At 44.8% G+C, this 22791-nt stretch overlaps 1 protein-coding gene across 9 annotated transcripts in view; it reads right to left on the bottom strand.

The window, feature by feature from the left end:
* Positions 1-22791, bottom strand: part of QKI (QKI, KH domain containing RNA binding) — a 231118-nt gene that overhangs the window by 105027 nt on the left and 103300 nt on the right. For all 9 annotated transcript variants that reach the window (XR_009555581.1, XM_060241968.1, XM_060241987.1 and 6 more), the window contains exon 3: positions 18428-18544. Coding sequence is in view for 8 of the 9 variants with exons in the window: in XM_060241968.1 (XP_060097951.1) it covers positions 18428-18544 (117 nt within the window). In the remaining variant the exon portion in view is untranslated. The remainder of the gene's footprint in view (positions 1-18427; positions 18545-22791) is intronic.

Here is a 22791-nt window from a genome sequence, read left to right as displayed (position 1 = left end):
GGGGCAATTTTACTCCCGCATTTGGTACACCTTTTGAAAAATCCCCAGCATCTTTCCATGCAAATGGTCTTTTGGGGGGGGGGGGAGAAGGACGGGAAAAGTTCTTTCCTCCCCGCACTCCCACAGGAAGTGGAGACGATCCCGGGAATGGAAAGCAATAACATAATTTAACGTTAAGTAGAGAAATCTAGCAGAAATCCAGTAAGTTTTAGTCGAAATAGTAGAAATAAGAAATGATCGACTGATCTGAGCGGCAGTCAGAAGAGAACTGGCAGGATGTCCGCTCCTGCCTTAGTGGGCATGTGCAGTGGGGCTTCTGGGCATTCACACTGAGACGTGGTTGCAGAAATCCACAGCTTTTGAGTTTACCAATCGAGATCGGCGCCTAATCCCATCAGTGTGATTCACAGAGACCACGAAGAAGATCAAAGGAAACACAGAAAACCCTATCCACAAAACAAGAATACAACGCAAGGCAAATTGCTTTTAATTTCTTCACAAGCCAGTTTGGTGTGTGACCAAATGACCTGGCAAAGAATTATACTTCCAGAGAGGGACATTCTACTTAAATCAGACATTTGACCTTCCTAATGTAAATCAAGGTGGGACAAATTAAGTACTGTGAATAATTATAGGACATTCAGCTGACTGGGGAAACCAGCTTTCTGCTACTTTCCCTTTCTGGCATAAAACCTATACCTTCACTCAGTTGCCTGTATACTGTCGAGGCAGCATGCTGACACATGTCCTCCCCAATTCAGAAAATGCTAAGCTTCCTATAACATGTCATATTCACACTTACTTCATTAAAGTCAGAAAGAAAATGTGTACATATGATATATAATTGTGCAATAGAACAGGGGGAAGCCAACCTTTAATGCAAATCGGAGTAGTGGGTGCTAATAATCTGACATAAGATGTAAGTGCTCTTGAACCACATAGTAACAGTGACCACAATTCTTATAACGTAGAAAACTGGCCAAAAACAAACCAAAACAAAAACCATGGTCACAGTGAATTGCAAAGGAAGAAACAAATCCAAACATTAATAGAATCATAGAGTTGGAAGGGACCTCCAGGGTCATCTAGTCCAACCCCCTGCACAATGCAGGAAACTCACAAAAAACCTCCCCCTAAATTCACAGGATCTTCATTGCTGTCAGATGGCCACCTAGCCTCTGTTTAAAGGATTAATTAAAGGAAACTAAGAAAGCAGAGAGAAGAAATCTGTAGGACCAGGGCTTTTTTTTTGAGCCACAACACACCGGAACACTGTTCCCGCTGGCTTGGCCAGCATTTCATCTAAAAAAAAAAAAAAAGCCATGCCAGTAGGCCACCAGCAGGAAGCCCTGCTGCTCAACAGCAGGTCTAGCAGCCCCTTCAACCACTGCTGCAGTCACATTGAGGACAAGGAGAAGGGCGGCAGTGGGCGCACTAGCCAGCAGGAGCAGAGGGCCTCATGGCTGCCATGAATCCTGCCTCCCCAGCCGTTGCCTCATGGGGCCCGGACATGGTGAGTACTCCAGTCCCTGGCTCAGTGCTGTCTAGTCGCGCCCCTTTGCCTTGGTGCCACTTCACGACATTGTGCAGGCCAGCCAAGAGGCAAGGAGGAGGATGGCGGCAGGAACACCAGCCAGCTGGAGGAGACAAAGCTTACTACTGCTTGTTGCTAGTCTTCTCATACCCACGCACTGCTGGTGTGCTTTTATTTTCAGCACCCGGAAAAGTTTTGGAAGGAACTTCATGGGACAGGAAAGAATCCAGGCCGGGGTCAGATTGCCAAAGAGACAAACAAAAGCAGTCTTGATCTTGTGAAACAATAAGTGGTACCCCCCCCCCCAAAAAAACTCATTGGAATAACTTGGCATGGGATCAAGTTGGACATGCCTTTCTGCCCTTATCTTAAACACAGTATACATTCATACATGCACATACTTTCCCTGCTTGCAATAAAAGCCTGCGCTAACTGGAGTGTTTCTTGCAAATGGGCTGGTAAATCTGAGTTATGCAGCCCTTGTAAGCTCCAGTTTCAGCCTGAGTGTTTGCTTGGCTGAATCTCTTTCAACTGTAAACGGAGCACACATCTGAAGCTATAAAAATGGAGTCAACATACACACACGCAATACCACGTCCAATACACAAATACCAACACACAATACCAAATCCAGATCCGTGCCATTGGCAATACAGGGTTTCAGCACAAGTTCTCCCTTTCCCTCATCCTCTTCAAAGCACATTGTACTTATTTAGAAAAGAAAGAGGGAAGAAAGTACTTTGTCTTGTCTTTTTTGCTGGATCCGTAGATCCATTGCACTCTCTTATCTAGAAAAAAGAGATGTTTTTAGGTTTTCGTGTGAACACAGTCCACAGCTTTCCCAATTAAAAACAGAAGGCACTCTATACTTGCATTCACAAAAGTGGCACCCTCGAGAAGGGAACTTTCAGGAATAGTGTTACAGCAGCTGAGGGAGCTGATTCACCAGGAATGTGGCATCACTCTGGCAGCATTGCTTTAGCAAGGCAATCTAGGAGAGAAGGGAGCATTCCTTACCTGGAAACGTTCCCTAGGAAAGTGTGAGGTATGCGTATAACCATAGCAAGGCCACAAATGGACCCAATTTGAATGGCAGACACAGTCATGTACTTAAAATACTGCATACTTGTAGTCAGTTAAATATACTGGGTTGACAATTTACAAGCCATAATCAAAACAATGATAACACTTCATGCATTGATCCAGATGGGCAGCCATATTTGCCTGAAGCAGTAGTACAAGGTTTGAGTTCAGTCTTAAAAGTGCCGCTGAACTCAAACTTAGTTCATGAATCGTGGTCGTTAGACTATCAGACTAAGATCTGGCAGACCTAGTTTAAATTGACTTTCTGCTATGCCGCCTCATGGGGCAACTTACTGAGTGACTTTAGTGATGTCAGGGGGTGTGGCCTAATATGCAAATGAGTCCCTGCTGGGCTTTTTCTAAAAAAAAAAAAGCACTGTGTAGGACACACAAAGTCCCCGGTAATAGAAGCCAGAAAAAATGTATGCCACAGGTTATGGAAGAGATGAATAAATCCAAGAGAACACCAATCTGAATACCAAGGAGAGCAATAAAGCAGAAAGCTTGAACAATGGAAGACAATAAAAACAAGCACAACTGGAGGGAAAACCTAAGATTGGCATTGGAATCACCAAGAAAATATGTAAATGAATTACTGAAAGAGAACAGGGAACAGGGGTCTCAAATGTGTGATCCGCAAGGTAAGTCTAGTCCCCACAGAGCTTGTATGCAGTCTGGGAGCAATGAGATGTGATCTGCTTCCTTCTCCCTCTCTCTTGCTTTCTTCTGCATCATAGCTTGCTTTGCCAGGCTCTTAATTGCAAAGGAGCTACAGAGCAAAGACTGTCTTCTCTCCACTGGCTGAGGCTCCTCCCTTGGTGGGGGGCAGTGTTCCCTCCAAGCTAAGTTAGCATGAGCTAGCTCACAGATTTTTAGCCTCCAGCTCACACATTTTTGTCTTAGCTAAGGAAGGGTGATCCCAGAGCACAATAATTTATGCAGTAGCTCACAACTTTAATGCCAATAGCTCACAACTTTAATACCAGTAGCTCACAAAGTAGAATTTTTGCTCACAAGACTCTGCAGCCTAGAGGGAACATTGGTTTGGTGGGGGGGGGGGGAGAGAGCAAAAATTTACTTTGTCAGTATTTCTCAATCACACAGCAGAGTTACTGAGCCAAGCCTCTCTTCCTTCCATTGGCAAAGACTCCTCCCCCTGTCATTCCATGGGGAGGAAGAGACGGGGAGGCAGGGAAAGAGCAAGAGCTTGCTTTGCCCAGTTCCTTCACGTGCATGGGAGACACACAAAGAAAGCATGTCTAAGACTAATGAAGCTTTATTCAAGGTTTTTTTTTTGGGGGGGGGGGCAGAGAGAGAGTCTTGTTGAGCATGTTATGCCAAAGCTCTGCTGGATGCAACTGGGTACCCCTCCTCTTTTTCACTGTATTCTTAACCTCATGATCTAGTCTTTTTCAGTAGGAAAGCAAGGTAAAATATATAGATGAGGAATAATGACAAGTCAGTGAGGTGGATTAGGCTGAGTGTGTGTGTCCAGACCAAGTTCACCCAGTACCATTTCCTCTGTCAACTGGGGATTCTGAATTTAAACTTCCCAGACTGTAGGCTGATACTGACCACTATACACATTGCTGCCTCTCTATTCTTGCACTGCACACATGAGCTGTAGTTATTTCTCTGGAGAAGACTATAGTTTTGTAGACACATAGCCCTCAGTCTGTGTCATGGTGCATTCACATTTGACCAGCACACAAAGCAGCTTATCTAAAAAAGTTCACAATATTCAATCATTTCGTGCTTTCCTCGGGGTTTTAGGCTCAAAGCATTGACCATAAGACTTCTGTAATGAATGTCAATAAATCAAAAGCAGATTTGCAACTTACAGAAACACACCTGAACACTATACTCAGGATTGCTACAGCACAGACACATCTCCAGTTTTTGATATAATTCAGAGCAAGAGGTGTCAGTTATTAGAGACTGTTAAATAAACAAAATATTGCAAGAATGCTAATGTTTAAAGTATGTTTTCTTTCAACTTTTTTAAAAAAATCTTTGTGTCCTTTAGAAAGTTTATATCTCTGTTACCTGGCATTACATTTTACAATTCCAAAAACCTTTACTGGCATAACAATTTTTTTAAAAAAAAGCAGTATAAATCAGCCTATAAGCCAACAAAAAAGAGAAACAAACACATTTTATGACACATATGGCCTGGTTCAACGAGGTCTCATTTATATCAGATCTGGCCCTCATAACAAATGAGTTCTCTTATACTTGACCTGTGATGCTGGTTGTCATACTTCACTTAAAAACAACTAGGGCTTTTTTGTAGAAAATGCCCAGCAGGAACTCATTTGCATATTAGGCCACACCCTCTGGCATCACCATTGTTCCGTGCAGGGCTTTTTTTGTAGAAAAAGCTCAGCATGAATTAATTTGCATATTAGGCTACACCTGCTGATACCAAGCCAGGTGGAACTGCATTCCTGCTCAAAAAAAGCCCTGGCAACAACAAAGTTGACTGCAAAAGTCCTGTCCCCCTCATAAACTTCTAAGGCTCAGCACAGCCCAACAGTCTGAGGCCAGGCCTACCAATATAGTGGAAAGGGACAGACAGACCAGAGGCCTAGTCTCCTGCTGCTGAAGGAGAAGGAGATTGGATTTATACCCTGACTTTCACTACCTGAAGGGAGTCTCAGAGTGGCTTACAATCTCCTTTCCCTTTCCCTCCCCACAACAGTCACCCTGTGAGGTGGATGGAGTTGAGTGCTCTGACAGAAACTTCTCTTTCAAGAACCTCTGACAGAGTTATGACTGATCCAAGGTCATTCCAGCAGTTGCACATGGACGAGTGGGGAATACAGTAGAAAGGGATGGGTAGGGTTGATCTCCAGAGGCCAGATCTACCAATATAGTAAAAGGAGGAGGGTAGACTTCTGGAGGCCAGGTCTACCATTACAGTAGAAAGGGGCAGGTAGGACGATTACATTTTCTGTAATGAAATTTGACTTGATTCTGTTTTCTTTTATAATGCTTAAATTATTCTTAAAATATAGTTTAAATAATAAAAAAGTAAAGGTAGTCCCCTGGGCAAGCACCAGTCGTTTCCGATTCTGGGGTGACGTTGCTTTCACGTTTACACAGCAGGCTTTTTACGAGGTAGTTTGCCATTGCCTTCCCCAGTCATCTACACTTTCCCCCCAGCAAGCTGGGTCCTCATTTTACCGATCTCGGAAGGATAGAAGGCTGAGTCAACCTCAAGTCAGCTACCTAAACCCAGCTTTCGCTAGGATCAAACTCGGGTCATGAGCAGAGTTTAGGACTGCAGTACTGTAGCTTTAACACTCCGCGCCATGGGGCTCTTACAGTTTAAATAATAGTTTAAAATAATTCATTGAGTTTTTCTGAACAAGATTATAGAAATCTTCTAAAAACCCTAATTTATGCAAAAGTCCAATGTACAATCACTCACAACTTTAATATTACTAGCTTTTTCACTCACAAGGTAGAATTTTTGCTCATAACACTGTGGACCTCAGAGGGAACACTGACCATGACAAGATGGGGATTTGGAATGAGATCTTGAAAACAACCAAGACATAACCCAATTGTTTTGTCAGTGGCAATCCTTATCTCCATTTTCTACCAAGAATTCAAAAGCCTCCCTTTTCTAATGTGTCACAGTCTTGGTGATTTTGATTACTTTAAAGGGTGAAACTGGAGGTCCACAAAAAGACCATGATGAAGGTGGTATTAAAAATGGTCTTTCTCTTTTACCATCAGAAAACAATCCCACACTCCTAGAGAATGGTGAAAAACACTACTTTAAATAGTTGAATTTGATAATGAGTGAAAATGCTATTACAGAAACAGGTATCTGTATTTATTTCAGAAATGGTTCAAGGATTAGTTAAACTCAAGAGGTTATAATTACTAGTTGTTGTTGGGGAAGTCGAAAAGGAGACAAAGAATGTTTATATTGTTTACATATTTGTTATTTGTACATTTATTATACCATTAATAATAAACGTTTATACAAAAAAATGCAGATATAGAATGGAAAGCAATACAAAACTGCACCTCAACACTGAGAATTGAAATGTCGCCACCCCACCCCCCCATAGTCTATAGTCTCAGACCTTTAGTCTCTGAACCCTTCAGACACATGGTCATTTTAGAGGACATCTGGGTTAAAGGCAACCTGTCAAAGAGACAGAGACTCAGCAGCTATACTTCAGGCTCAGGGTTTTAGCCAAGGCCATAGAATGTGAGTTAAACACTACAGTTCTGAGAGGATAATCAATTCCAGAGACTTTTCCAAAAGGAGGGAATAAAAGAAGGTAATATTATTCTTTTTCACTTGTTTGATAAACCTGGCACAATGAGTGTAGAGTGCACCATGAGTACCTCAAGAGCAAAGATGACAAATATCATGTTTTCCCCCACATACACGATAGTGATTCAGAATGCCTGTTACGTGCTATATGCAGCCTGGGTGTGTGTGTAAGACTTAAAGCTCAAGAGAAATAAAAAGGAAACAGAAAGTGAAGCAATATTGAAGAACAACTGTGGAGCTGCTACTAGAACAGCAGTCAGTTAAGAACAGAAAATAAAAAAACTCAGTCCTGCCCACAAGGCGTGCACACAAAAATGCAAAGCTCCATCAGTGCAGGGGATCTGGAATGCCAGTTCTTGAGCTGGAGCTCTGGCACTTGCTTATCTGTAAGCACAAGGCCCACATATGTGACCAAACAAAAGACATCAGGAGCTAACAGTTCTCACAATGAAGGCAGATGCAGTACACTCATGAGATCTGCCTGGAGACCCATCATAAGGGAGAGAATTATAGCTGAGCAACAAGGTAAATGAGTTGTGGTTGACAGCAAATTATTTAGAATAGTGGATTACAGTGATTTCAGAGTGCGTATGTAGTTATCCAGAAGGATCTCTCCAAATTGGGTGAATGGGTCACAACATGGAAATGAAATTCTTCATATGTTGCCAGCTGAAGCAAAAAAACAAACAAACCCGAACCTTAGTTCAAACCTGAACTAGTTGTGACAGTGCAACAGATTAGGGGTCACAGTCAATAACACAGTGAAATTGTCAATTTAGTGTGCTCTGGAAGTGAAAATAAGTACATTTCATATTAATTAAAAATAATTGATTTCAAAAGACTAAAAATATTCCCACATGGATGAATTCAGAATACTAGGTACAGCACTAGTTGTCCTCAACAAAATATGCCATATAGCTGCAAGCAATGTCAGAAAGGGGCAACCAAAATGATCATGGAGCACATTCTTTATGAAAGCTGTGGAGCATGAGAATAATTTCTCTCTTGTAATACTATTCACTCAACTAAACTGACAGTACATCCATGACAACAGCTACAAGATGTGATAATAGTCACTGTCTCAGAGGGCTTTAAAAGAGGAACATAAAAATGCACAGACTCTAAGTCTATCAACAGCTACAAAATGATAGCCAAATGGAACCTCCATAGATTCAGAGGTTCTCTGAACATCCCGCCCTCCCTTTGGCGGGGGAGGGCGGGATACAAAAATAAATTTATTATTATTATTATTATTAAATAACTGTGGAACAAACTACTAACTTCATGCCCTGCTTTTGGTCTTTCCAGAAGTATATGTGCACTGCTTAAAATACAGACCCATCAAGTAGGGTTCTTAACTGGGTTGGATTGCTTTCTAAAAAAACTATTAACTTTCCTCATTGTGAATCTGCCACAAACACATTAGGAGGCTAATTCCTAGTGCTAACAAGATTAACCGGGGGTGGTTCTAAATACCAGGGATACGATGATAACGCATATCTGCCTTCTGCGTTACTTGTTTAATAGATGAACAGGGAAGCTGCACCTCTGTAAGGTCTCTGCAGAACTTCTTCTTTATTATGTATACTTTACATGAAAAGGTGTTTTTTAGCATTCAACACAAATCTATATATTCCTGAATTGTTCCAGCTAGAGTTAAAGTAGCTGCTCTGGTAACCTTTGCAAAGGCAGAAAGATGGGATATAAATTTTATAAAAATTCTACACAAAAATGGGCAGTAAAGAAAAACAGGTTTCCTACCTGTAACTGATGATCTTCGAGTGGTCATCTGTGCAGTCACACCGATGGGAGAAGGCGCCTGCGCCGATCACGATCGGTAAACTTCAAAGCTGCGGATTTCCGCGCCCCGCCCCAGTGCGCATGCCCGGGAGCCCCACCACGCATGCCCACTGGGACGGGAGCGGACATCCCGCCAGTTCCTTCTGACCGCTGCGTCAGCCCACTGACGGACCGGCTGCAGAGGGGAAGGAGGGCGGGTAGTGTGACTGCACAGATGACCACTCGAAGATCATCAGTTACAGGTAGGAAACCTGTTTATCTTCTTCGTGGTCTCTGTGCATCACACCGATGGGAGATTAGCAAGCTACAGCATACCTGGAGGAGGGTGCCACGGTACGTCAGCAGGAAACGGATTGCAGGACTGCCCGGCCCACTAAGGACTCCCTACGCCGGCTCAAGTCCAGGGCATAATGCGACACGAAGGTGTGTGGCGACGCCCACGTAGCAGCCTTGCAGATGTCCTGAAGAGGTATGCCCTTCATGAATGCCGCCGAGGTGGCCATCGCCCTGGTGGAATGGGCCCGCACCGGCCCCGGGAGCGGCGTCTTGCGGAGCAGGTAACACAGCCTGATTGTCTCAACAATCCATTTGGATAATCGCTGGGACGATATCCTCTGACCCTCCGTCGCAGCCGCGTAGGACACAAACAAACGAGGGTCCTTCCGAGAGTCCTTCGTACGGTGCACGTAGAAGGATAACGCTCTCTTCACGTCAAGAGCGTGCAACCGACGCTCAGCCTCCGAAGCCGGATTGGGGTAATACGCTGGCAACGAAATGTCAGCATTGAGATGAAAGGATGACAGGACCTTCGGAAGGAAAGTAATGTCCGGCGGAGCACCACCCCCTCAGGAGTGAAGGTTAAATAGGGGGTATCACATCGGAGGGCCGCCTGTTCACCTACACGTCTGGCCGAGGTCATTGCAACCAGGAAGGCCACCTTCCAGGCCAGAAGGTGTGGAGCACAGGTAGCCATTGGTTCAAATGGTTTCCCAGTCAAAGCCTTAAGAACCAAGACCAGGTCCCAAGCTGGCGAGGGCACCCGCACTGCTGGATAAAGCCGGGCAAGGCCCTTCAGGAACCTCTTAGTGTCCGGGTGGGCAAAAACAGAGTGTCCATCCACCCGCGGATGTCCTGCCGAGATGGCAGCCAGGTAGACACGTACTGACGATACTGCCAAGTCCGTATCCAGCAGCGAGAGTAGGAAGTCAAAGATGAGAGGTAGGCCCGCCTCATACGGGTGGGCCCCCGCCGCTTCCGCAAACTGCACGAACCTGCCCCACTTGTAGGAGTATGACTTACGCGTGGAAAGCTTCCTGCTGTTCAATAGAACGAATCGCGCTCTCTCTGATAACTGTCGCGGCTCAAACGCCATGCTGTGAGCCTCAGGTGCGGGACATCGTGGTGGAGTACCCGGCCTTGATGTGACAGCAGGAGATTCTGCACCTGCGGGAAGTGGTGAAACTCTCCCCTGGCCAGTTCCAGAAGAAGCGGAAACCACTGTTGGCGTGGCCACCACGGTGTTACAAGGATACCCACCGGCCGGTCCTGCAGAATCTTCTGCAGCACCCTCGTTATGAGTGGAACGGGGGGAAACAGGTACACCTTGTGCCAGCGCCACGGGACGAGGAGGCCGTCTCCCATAGACATGGGGTCTACCCCCCCTCTGCTGCAGAACAGCCTGCACTTCTTGTTGCCCCTCGTCGCAAAGGCGTCGAGGTCCGGTGTGCCCCAACGCTGGAAGACCGGTGCCAGATAGTCCCAGTTCAGCTCCCACTCGTGGAGGAGCGCCCCTCCGCGGCTGAGGAAGTCCGCTCGAACGTTCTGCTCTCCCGGGAGGTGAGTGGCCACCAGGGACATCCCCAGGGACCCGCACATCTCCCAGATGCTCATTGCCAGTCTGCACAAACTGCGGGACACCGTGCCCCCTTGCCGGTTCAGGTAGGCCATGGCGGTGGTGTTGTCGGTCATAATGGCCACCGACCTGCCCCGAACCAGGGTCTGGAAAGAGTGCAAAGCGTGAAACACTGCCATCAGCTCCAAGAAGTTGATGTGCTGATCTCGGAGCCGGTTGGGCCATGGGGCTCCCACGCACAGTCCCGAAGCGTGGGCCCCCCACCCCCACAGGGACGCGTCCATCGTCACTGTGATAGAGGGCGGGGGCCTCTGGAAGGGAACCCCTTCCACTAGGTTGCATTCTGTCCCCCACCAAGTCAGGGAGTCCAAAACCTCTGGAGGGACTGTCAGCAGTCGAGACAACGGGTCGCTGTTGCAGTTGAAGACCCGAAGAAACCAGAGTTGTAACGGGCGCATGCGAAGCTTCGCCGTACCCAGGACCCCGGTCGTAGCTGCCATTAGTCCCAGAAGCCGTTGAATCTGACGAGCTCGCACCGTGGGGTTCTGGTGGAGGATGGAAACCGTCCTGATGATGACCTGTGCGCGGTCTAGAGGAAGGAAGGCCCTGCAGGCCACCGAGTCCAGGACTGCACCGATAAATTGCACCCGTTGGGAGGGCTGTAGATGAGACTTGCTCCAATTGATCTGGAGGCCCAGGTCTGCTAGGAGGGCAAGAGTGACGTCGATGTGTCGCAGCAGTGAGCCCCGTGAAGTCGCCACTATCAACCAGTAGTCGATATACGGGAACACCGTCACCCCTTGCAGACGCAGGTGGGCAGCGACGACCACCATGGTCTTGGTGAAAACCCGCGGGGCAGTGCAGAGGCCAAAGGGAAGGGCCCGATATTGGAAATGGGAGTCCCCAATGGCGAAGCGTAGGAACTGTCGATGGGAAGGATGAATGGATACATGAAAATACGTATCCTTCAGGTCTAGGGTGGCCATCCAAGTGTCCGGTCTGAGGAGGGGAAGAATACACTTCAGGGAGGTCAGACGAAACTTGTCGCAGCGGACGAAGACATTCAGCGCACGGAGATCCATGATAGGCCGGAGGCCCCCATCCCGCTTTGGGACCGTAAAGTAGCGGGAGTAGAAGCCTTGGCCCCGCTGATTTACTGGTACGACCTCGATGGCCCTCTTTTGAAGCAGAGATTGCACCTCCTCTCGGAGGGTCGGAGAGGGCGACGTGTAAACGAACTTGGGTGTCGTAGGGGGTTGGAGGAATTCCATTCTGTATCCCCGCCGGATGATGGCCAGGACCCAGAGGTCCGATGTAATGCGGCCCCAGGCCGAAAGGAAGGGGGAAAGGCGAATTGAGTCCACAGCCGTGGGTGGGCAAACTGCCCGGGAGAAGTCAAAGGCCCTGCTTCTGCTGCTTAGAACCCTTCTGCCTGCCCTGCTGGGTAGCAGGTGGAGAGTACTTGGGCTTAGCAGAATACTGCTGACGCTGGAATGGAGCTGCTGGCTTCGAGCGCCAGGAGCGCTCTGGGGACTTTGCGTAGGGTTTTCTCTGCCATGACTTAGTCCACTGGCGCTTTGTCGTAGGGCGGGACGTTGACACCCCCAGGTTTCTTGACGTCTTCATACTCTTATCCAGCTCCTGAAGGACAGAGTCTGTATTAGAGCTGAAAAGGCCCGAACCATCGAAGGGGAGGTCCTCAATGTAAGCTTGGGTGTCCGGCTGGAGGGCAGTAGATCTAAGCCACGAATGACGCCGCAGCGATACTGCTGTAGTCAACGCCTTCGAGCAGGTGTCTCCAGAGTGCTTGGAGGCATTCAGCTGCTGTTTAGCCAGCAGCATCCCCTCTCTCTGCAACTTCCTGAGTGCGGACCTACTTTGTTCCGGCAAAGTGAGCAAAATGTCAGTGACCTGGTCCCATAACGCATACTGGTACCTGCCCATGCATGCGGAGTAGTTGGCTATCTTCATACCCAGAGAGCCTGCTGAGTAAAGCCTGCGACCAATAGAATCCAACTTCCTGCCCTCCTTGTCCGGGGGCGTGGAGTGTGTCTTCTTAGCCTTCGAAGACGCTGACACAACCACCGAGTTGGGCTTCGGGTGGTTGTACAAAAAATCTGCCGTGTTCTCCTGAATTCGATACATGTGATCGAGACGGCGGGAAGACACCGGTGTCGAGGTGGGTTTGTCCCATGAGGACTTCGCCGTCTGGAGCATCACATTCGTAAGAGGAAGCGCTACCGCCGTCGAGGTATCGCGCTGGACGATGTCGAACACGGTGTCCGTGATCTCCGGTAGTGGCTGCTCCGTCGGTAACGATAGCACCAGTGCCATCCGCTTAATCAGGTCCCCGTAGGACTTCAAGTCCTCCGATGGGGAGATGGGTTTTTCCTCCGACGTTTTCCCCGAGGGGGAGGGTTCCGCCGGGGAAGAGTCCTCCGGATCCTCTGGGGAAGAGTCCCGCACTGACCTGGTAGAGTCCCCTGGGGAGTGCGAGGGGTCCGATGGGTCGCGAGGTGGTGGTGACTCGGGGTCGACCGGGGCTTTCGGTTCGACCACCGGGGTCTTTACCGGTTCCCGACGAGGTTCGGGGTCGGGGGGCTTCGAGATCGATGCCGATGCGGAGTGCTTCGGAGTACGATAGGACGTCCGGGATCGATACGACGACTCCGATCGTTGATCCCAGTCAGTCTGTCGTGGCTGGAGCCACGGGAAGGGCGGTTGCATTGGATATGCGCCATATAAGTACTGCCATTGACGTTGGTCCCACGGGACTTGGGTCGCTGGCCGATGCGGAGAGCAGACACCCTCGATGTGGCGTGGTGAGTGGGCCTCTGATTGATGATCTCGGGAAGGATCCCATCGGTCCCGAGGGCTTCGGGAACGGGGGGTCCCCAGTCGAGGAAGAGGGCCCTTGTCGACACCGGAGCGTTGGGCCGGTTCGATTTCAGAGTCCGAATCCGAGATAATCAGCTGAGTCGACATGGACGCCAAAGGGGTTTGCCGACGAGGCGACGCAAACAGCTTTAGAGGAGGGACGGTCCGCGCCGAGTCCGAAGGGCCCTCCGACTCCGGTGAGATTGGCGGAGTTGGTTTACGAGGCTTAGGCTTCTCAGCCTTTTTGGCCTTCTTGCTATGCTCCCCGCGATCCTCCTTGTGCCGCTTAACAGGCACTGAGGAATCCGACTTTTCCGCCGAGCCCGAACGTCTTTGTGGGCGGTCGGCATCGGAGGGGGTCTGCTCGGTATCGACCTGCTTCGGCGCCGATACCTGTTCGGTGGCGGTTTTCTGGCCGTCGGCCATTTTGCTGGGGGAAAGCGCCCTTTCCATTAGCGCCGCCGCTAGCCTCGCCGCCCGATTTTTCCGAGTCTGTTTAGAAAATTTGGAGCAATGCACACACGAGTCCGGTTTGTGGCGCTCTCCAAGGCACAACAGACACAATGAATGTCCGTCAGGCGGTGCGATCTTGCTCCCACAGTCGGCGCACCGTCTGAAGAAACCCCACCGCCTTTCCATGCGAGGGAAAGAAACGGCGGGAAAGGGATTGCGGGAAGGTGGACGGGGAGGCCGCCCGAGGGCGGAAAAAACTCACCCAACTCTCCCGCGCAGCAAATTCTACTCTAACTATCGCTAGACTAACTGAAAACTAACTACCAGCTACCTAACTAAAGAAATAGAACAAGTTCACCGACCGTAGCCCAAGATCGACTGATCAGCGCGGCGGTCAGAAGAGAACTGGCGGGATGTCCGCTCCCGTCCCAGTGGGCATGCGTGGTGGGGCTCCCGGGCATGCGCACTGGGGCGGGGCGCGGAAATCCGCAGCTTTGAAGTTTACCGATCGTGATCGGCGCAGGCGCCTTCTCCCATCGGTGTGATGCACAGAGACCACGAAGAAGATTTCTGCAGTCCAAATAGGTATCACAAGTGGTGTAATGTTAAAATAGTCTGCACTGGTGCCACATGCTTCAGAAGCAACTACATTTGGAAATGTCAGAATCCACTATATCATACTGCAGAATAATAATACAGAAAAAAACAGAACAGTACATTTTTATACCCTGCTTTTCACTACCTTAAGAAGTCTCCAACAAGCAGTTTACAATCATCTTCCCTCCCTTTCCCCATAACAGTCCCCTTATGAGGCAGGTGGGGCTGAGAGTGTTCTGAGAGAACTGTGACTGGCCCAAGGTCACTCAGCAGGCCTCATATGGAGGAGTGGGGAATCAAACCTCGTTCTCCAGATTACAGTCTGCCACTCTTAATCACTACACCATGCTAGCTCTCTGTACAGTACAAAGCTATGTTTTTCAAGGAGAGAACTGAAGAACTGAAAAAAATAGAAAGTTTCATGAAGCACATACAGCAAAAAAACTCCTATAAGATCTCACCCCCTTCCTGAGTAAAATACCAAGTTCTACTCACTCAAAATGTGAGCATGAAAATGTTTGAGGACTTTAGTTTTCAACTGGGAAATTTTGAGGAAACACTGAACAAAAATGTTATTTTTAATTCCATAAATATGCCTGTGGCAGAACAGCCCCACTGGCCCCCGGGCACTGCTTCATCCTGCTTCCTGAGGCATCTAGGCACCAGCGGTCAAGCTACTCTCCTAGTTTTCCCAATTCTCACAGGGTTTCTCTTGCTCTTTCAGTACATTCCTGCCACCAACTGGCTACTGTAGGAATTACCCTAGAGGACCAGTGTTCCCAATTTCCCTTTCTGGTGTTGATGTTCTAAGACCTCACCTTGTGCCTGCATCTTCCACTACCCAGCATCTAGTTACAATGGAGTCAGCAGCACTTAGGCATCGCTGGGACATTAGCAGTTTGCCAACTAACTGCCCTGCTTCTCATGGCACCCGTTTTAAATAACATGTTTGAATGGTGGAGATATATGTGATATAGAGAACAATTATCAGTATTCAAAATTGTAAAATATTTGGTAAAAAGAAAATATCCCCATGTATACTCTCAGCACACCAACACACTGAGTAAGGAATACAAGAGAAAACTGTAAATACGCATTTTATTAGTTCCTCACTCTGCGTGCCCTAGCTGTTCTTATTCTAAGACAAGCTCTTTAACTTAGGATGACCACTGGATACTTACCATGAAGGGTCCTTCTCTTCTGAGGACAGGAGGACATCTTGTGGGTGAATCGCATCCTACTTATATAGGGAGGCAGGAACAAATTTCTTCACTTCCTGTTCCTGGTGGGAGTCACCCTCAACTTCAGTTCTTTTCCTGCCTCAGTAGGGAAAAGCAGTAGGCTAGGCTTTCCCTGTACCTATTCTGTCTATGCACTATGCGCATGCCCTAGCTGTTCTTATTCTAAGACAAGCTCTTTAACTTAGCAGTTACAGTGTTCTAAAAAACTTACCATTTACCTTGGAGTCTTTGTTAAGGCCATGGCAGCCTTCAGCAAGAGCCCAGTGTGAAAGTTCCTTCTCCCTAGACCAAATCATATAAAGATAACTTCCCCCTCCACAATAAAGAGTTTGTTTTGCCTACTCCCTTGTGGATCAAAGAAACCTTTCCTAAAATCTCCAGGAAGATATGATCTAGCATCTTAAACCTCCCAAATCTCTCTCCCCTGTTAGGTATCAGCTTCTAGCTGAAGGTATGAGCTGACCATTTCATTGTCTCCAGACAAGGATATCATTAATATTCTTGAGAAACCTTCCAGCCGAAGGTTTTGTACAGTACAAACCTCCAAATTAAAACATATTTCTCTACACATCTAATGAATATACTTTTACATACTAAATTATAAATGACACATTCTATATAGTTATGCAGTAAGAGATGTTTAGGCACAATATATTTCTATTTTTCCCAGAATGTGTTTTCTAGAGGGGAAAAGTTTTCCATGTCTTCATGTTTTCCATGTCTTTCTGGATATTTTATATCTCTTTATTTGCAAGTTGAGATATCTTTAGTTTCTTGTGGCGCAAATGATTTACTCTAGTTTTCATGTAGCATTATTAAGTAATCTAACTTATTGATTTATTTGGGTAAGTCAGAAGCTTTCAGTTTCAGCTTCCACAGTGAAACTTGATATTCATCAATTACTGACAGTGACATAAGATGAAGAATTAAATTGATCCGGAGAGCAAAGTATCATTTCAAAGTTACTTTAAAAACAAATTTCATTGATATAGATTTCCACACACATTCACACACCACACACACATACACAATGGATGCCCGATTGACTCCTCTAAAATTAGTACACATTAAACTTCTATATCTCCTTCATATGCATAATTTGGTTTTGCAGCTCTTAGCAAAAAATAAAAACCATCAATGAAGATGTAAATAATCTACCAGTCCTGTATGGCCCTGGCAAATTTCACTAAAACGAAATAAAAAGAAATTTGTATTCTGTAGTACCTAATGTTTTTGTTTATGGGCTTTTCCTGCCAATCCCTGCAACTTCCAGGTAGCAAATACTGCAACAAATATATTTATTTTTATTTTATTTTTTTACAGACCATAAGGGTTGTACTTCAACTTTACCCAACACTGCACCAACCTGCCCCACCTTACCCCATTTTAATACAAATTTAAGAATTTGAAAATGTTTATTTTCTCCCTGACTTGGATAGATCTCATTAGAACACAGAAGCCAAGAAGGCCCAACTCTGGTTAGTACTTGGATGGAAGACCTTGGAATACCCAGTCAAGAGGACAGTGGCAGGCTTTATTCAGCCACCTATCTGAATACCCTACAGGCCTGCAGTAGGGGTCAGTCACCAGAGGTCAACATGACTTCCTGGTGCAGGCACACACACACGCGCGCACAATGGGGAAAGGAAAAAAACCAAAAAAGAGAGAAAATGTTTCTTTTTAAATCGTTACTTTTGATACCAGTAATTTTGGGTTGGGAGTTATTTTTATTTTGTGTTGTTTTTAATTTTGCCACCCAAATTATTTTGATTTTGCACATATTATAAAAGGAAATCTGAACTTATAAATGTTAAAAGCCTCATCTATATATGTACATGCTTAAAACCTGTAACATAACAATTTCAAATTTTCAACAAGGCTACTTTTCTAGATAAAGAACAAACAGGGGAGACAGCATTTGGCTTTTTAAATAAAACATTAATAATATGGTAAACAGATCATCTAATGAGTTATTAAAGTGGAACTGAAAAGCTGAGAATTACAGATGTTAGAACCCTCACTCTAACCAACATATTAAGTTCAAGCACTGATATATTAACATGAATTGAACTTCTATTATTTTATGCTCTATCAATCCACAGATTAGCATTGTGACACGTAATTAAGAGGGGAAGTGGAAGTACAGAAGCAGGTGCCAGTGTTTAGGATAGAGATGGAGCTTTCTGTTGGTGACTAGGAACTTCAGTGATTCCAGACAATGATATTCACATTTACAATAGAAGATGATTTCACTCTCTCTTTAACAGCAGATTCACAGCCTGAGAATGCTGTTACATGTAGCCCTTACTCTGAAAGCTCACTCAAAGTATTTAAGGCCGAAGGGACCAACCAGACTAATGTACAACTTTACAAGTTGGACAAAGGTAACCTGGAATTGAAATGACAGGTTTCTTCACAAATTGTAAGTCAAGCCATCTGCTGATTACATTGTCAAGAACTGGCAACAGTACTAAAACTCTGGGTATGGGAATCTAAGACTACTACCCAGACACAGACGTCTGCTGTTAAACAAAAGCAACAAGGCTTACTTCAATGGACATTCACAAACTTATGCAAAATGGGATATAATCCACTCTAAATAATATAAAATTTGGAGAATGTTACCACTATGTGAATATTATGCTTAAAGAAATTTTAAACAAGATCTCATCAGGAATAGTTACTTCTCTTACCTTTTTCTTGTCTCTCATGGACCCTTTGCCTCGGACCATAATCTTACATCCTGTTTCAGCCTCAAGTTGTTTAGCTGTTAGTCCTCTAGGCCCAAGGATTCTTCCAACAAAATTAAACTGAAATTTAAAAAAGCCAGTTTACTGCCTTAAAATATTGTAATAAATTAGTGTTCTGAAAACATTATTGTACAACTATACTACTATCAGAATCAATATCATGAAAAAAGCACAATTCAATAATGCTGAAAGGACATCACAAAGACTTATCCAGGTATGTGCTAACTGTGGCAAGAATACTGTTGGCATCCAAATAAAAGCCAGAAGACTGTCCAGTGAAAGAATTTTGGAGTGATAAATAGCTGAATATGCTATAATGGCAAAATTAATGAATCTACTAAACAAAAACGCCAATTAAAGAATTTCAGCAGAAATGGAAGGCAAGCTAATCATATTATGGATAAAGGTTGATAACTGAAAATAAAACTTGTCCCCTCTGAAATAATTCAAGAGACAGGAGAATGTGAGAGATTATAGTTACTTATTAATTAGTATCATATATATTTTACTGAAAAGGTTTTAGACAATGTTAAGTAATTAATATGTAGAATTTCCTTATGGAGATGGGTGCAACTTTGTAACTTTAGAGAAAGGGCGCAACATGTAAATGGTTTGCTATCTGTCAGAGAAAAAAAATCAGTAATTCTTTTTTTCTATTTATAATTGTTATTTTTTTAAAAATTCTTTTCCTATGTATTTTTTTATCTTTGTTCAAAACTCTTAATAAAATTCATAAAGGAAGAAAAAAAGTAAAAATATTCATTTTACAGTAGGCAACATTCTCTCTGTTAAACCATGCTCTACAGCTATATCATCAAAGATTTTCAGGAAAGCTTCCAAAAATATTTAAAATTGTAGGTAGGTAGGTAGGTAGGTAGGATTTTATTACATGAGGCCAAAGACTGCAACAGTATAATGATAGCTGGTCAAGCATTAAACTCAACAAGGTTAAAAACAATGTTAAAATTGTCAGGAGCAGGACGTAACAGAATACAGCATGTGGAACGTCAGGGCAAAAATTTTGCATAAATCTTCTTGGCAGTCAGTGCATACAGTGACATCATATAGGTGACATAATGATCCATCATCAAATAAGAGGTAGATTATTTAGCCTGCCACTGAATGCAAGGCTAGCCTAGCTAAAATGGCTGCAAAGAACTTGGCCCCGGGAACCAAGTAAAGGTCACAAAACAGAACATAATGACAGAGATCCTCCAATTCCAGGGCACCACAGATACATAGTCACTGAACAACTGGAAACGAACACACAAGTGTAACAGAAAATGGATATGAATATGGAAAGTGGTCCAAACAGAGTTTGGGGGTGCAAGTCTGTAGAATGACAAGACAAGACACACTGAGCATGTCCAGAGTATCTCCTTAAATAGGCAAAAATATAACCTGGAAGTTTGGCTAAGTGTGTTAAGTGGTTTATACAATAGTTTGATGAGATTTCCATTTTGTAGTGAGGGTGAGTTAAATGTTTCCCAGGTGCTAGATACAAAAGTGTAATGTTCTATGTTTGGTCAAAGAATGGGGCCAAGAGATGGGTTTTTGGGTGGAAGCAGGAACTGTTAATGTTTCATAATGTAATTTGTCCAAGAAGGTCAGAATGCTAATGCCTGATGATGATCCTAGATTGCTGGAGAGAAAAGGCTGCCAAGTAGTGGGGATGGTCCATTAATTAAGTTGACAGGATTAGGACAGGAGGACCCAAATTTTTAGATTTTTGTGATAAGGAGTTTTACCTTTCCTATGTGCTCCACAACAGAAATACCTCTTTTGTTTTAGATGTGTGGGGCGGGGGGGGGGGGGAGCCTGTAGCCTGGAGATGCCATACAGCCACCTGCCAAAATAACTTGTGGTTTGCTGCTAGGAACCATTTTATTTAGTCCTTCTCCATCTTGGTTTATATTGTACACTTCCAGCTCACACTCTGGCTTCCTCTTAACCCAAATATGGCTGGCACTTGTACATTAAGAGAATTGGGGGTGAAGGATTTTGACAGATTGGGGGGGTTGCCAGTGTACCCTTTGCAGAGGTATTTAGGGGCCTTACAGAATCTATCAAGCCACCTTTAAAGGATAGTCTGGTGTTAATCTTGCAACTGAGGACTTCATTATCACCAGATGAGATTTCCTGAAAAGATTTTTCAGAAGATATTACACCAAGGTATTTAGAACTGCAGCACTGATCCACTGGGATGCTGTCTATATGCCACCAGAACTTATGGGGCTTTTTTCCAAAAACAATCTCCTTAGTCTTAGAGTGATTGATACACAGAGACTCTTCTTTGCAGAAGTTGCTAAGGCTGTGCAGCATCCTCATTAGGCCAACTCATGTGAGAGACAATAGAATTATAACATCAGCATACAGAAGGATACCTTCTGCTGGCCAAATAAAAGTGGAATAAACTCTGGGCCTGTCAGTCTCACCATTAGTCATTGAGGGACAGGTTGAAGAGCAGGGGACCTTAAAAAAAACACCCCCGTTTTACCCATCTGAGGACTGGGATCTCCTCAGTTAGTGATCCAGAGGTGTGCACTTTCATTTTAGTTGTTAGATTGCTATGTAGTTTTAGTAGCAAAACCAGTAGCCGTTATCAATGCTTGTAATTGCCAGCTTCAATCAAAGCCAGCCCCTATTCACTGAGTCAAAAGCAGTTTTTAAAGTCAGCAAAACCCACAAACAGACATTAGGGTGAGCTGGCGTAAAATCAGGCAATGATCAATTGTATTTTGCCCTTTTCTGGGCAGATGATTTGGTTGGAGGCTTCCCAGTCCTCCAACTTACCCAAGAGATATTTTGCTGTACATTTTGGAGACTATACCCAGCAGGCTAATTGGACAGTAAATGCTGAGAACCTGTTTATCCCTGTTTTTAAACAATGCTGCATATCCACTCTAAGGGGAGAACACAAGTTATGTTGAGCTGGGTGAACAGCTTGGCCAAAATTGGGGCCCATCTGTCAGGGAAGTATTTGAATAGTTCAGGGGGGGATCATGTCCTCCCCTAGGGCCTTGCCAGAAGAAAGGAAGGAGATCAAACTTTTAATCTCAGAAGCTGATGCTGGAGATCACTAGTGCCTTGACTGCTAGGTCAACAAAAGGAGCTTGTGCTCCTAGGAGGAAAGGAAGGGATCCTAAAGATCTGACTGAAATGTGCATAACAGTCTTTAGCCAGGATCTGAGTCTCTAATGGGGTCACGCTTTATACGCCCATAGGGACCGGCTCTCAAAACCAGAATTCCCTTGTTTCTAGAACAGCTTGGCCCAAATCCTGCAATTGTAGCTATTAAATATTTAATTAATTCAAGGCTATGGGGGAGGGAGGAAGAGTGAGAATATAGATGCATTTCTGAATGCATCTGGTATGTTAAACAACAAGCATGATCTAGCCAGGATCTCAAGTCTCTTGTTTCAGTGGAAAAAATTATGAACATGCATAACTCTCTTACTACTTCATGCCTAAAAATGAATGAATAGTGCCCAATATGCCAGTTCACCAGATTACCACATCTCAAACTACAGAAACTGAATGCTTTGGTATATAGTATGCATTCATGAATACAGCTGACACATACAATAATAAAGGTATGGAAATGTTTTTATAGTGCTGTGGCACCTGGGCCATTTTGTACTTTGTACTTCAAGCAACCGATCTGCTGTACACGCACACAGAATTCCCTGCCTTCAGAACTGTATAGATATCTAAATACAAATCTAAGACCGTTCAATTGCAAGGTCACCATGGCTACAAATAATTCACAATGTTACACAAAGATCCTTTAAAATAGGAAATCAAAGTAACCTAAAACAATTCTGTTATTTATTAGCTTCACAAATAAAAAATTTCTCAATCCTTCATGAAGCAGTTCTACTTCTCTTGCTTTCTACTTTCTCCTAGGGAAATGCTGAACATTTGGGCAAGGTATTTAATTTCTGAAACACTTCAAAACAAATTGTATCTCCTATCTTGGCCAGAAATGTGACTGGCAATCAATTCCAAAGACTCTGGATTATTGTTTTATCACTAATTCTGTAACCTAAACTAACCAGATTATCCCAGGGATCTTGATAAAATGAGTATTCTATATAGCAGCAGGTGCTCCCATGCTTTAAAAGATTTAAGCAAAACACAACATCTAAAAATGTACTAGGAGATTTAGAGTGAATTACTAAATCCCTTTAATCTGCATTATTCACCTCTAATAACCCATGTACTGAATAGTTTGAGACTAACTGGGAAACAGCTTTATAATCTCATGTACTACGAATCAAATGCATAAAGCTTGAATAGTTTTCCAG

This window comes from Heteronotia binoei, chromosome 1 (assembly GCF_032191835.1).
Source record: "Heteronotia binoei isolate CCM8104 ecotype False Entrance Well chromosome 1, APGP_CSIRO_Hbin_v1, whole genome shotgun sequence".
NCBI lineage: Eukaryota > Metazoa > Chordata > Lepidosauria > Squamata > Gekkonidae > Heteronotia > Heteronotia binoei.
This window is presented reverse-complemented; position numbering and strand designations above follow the sequence as displayed.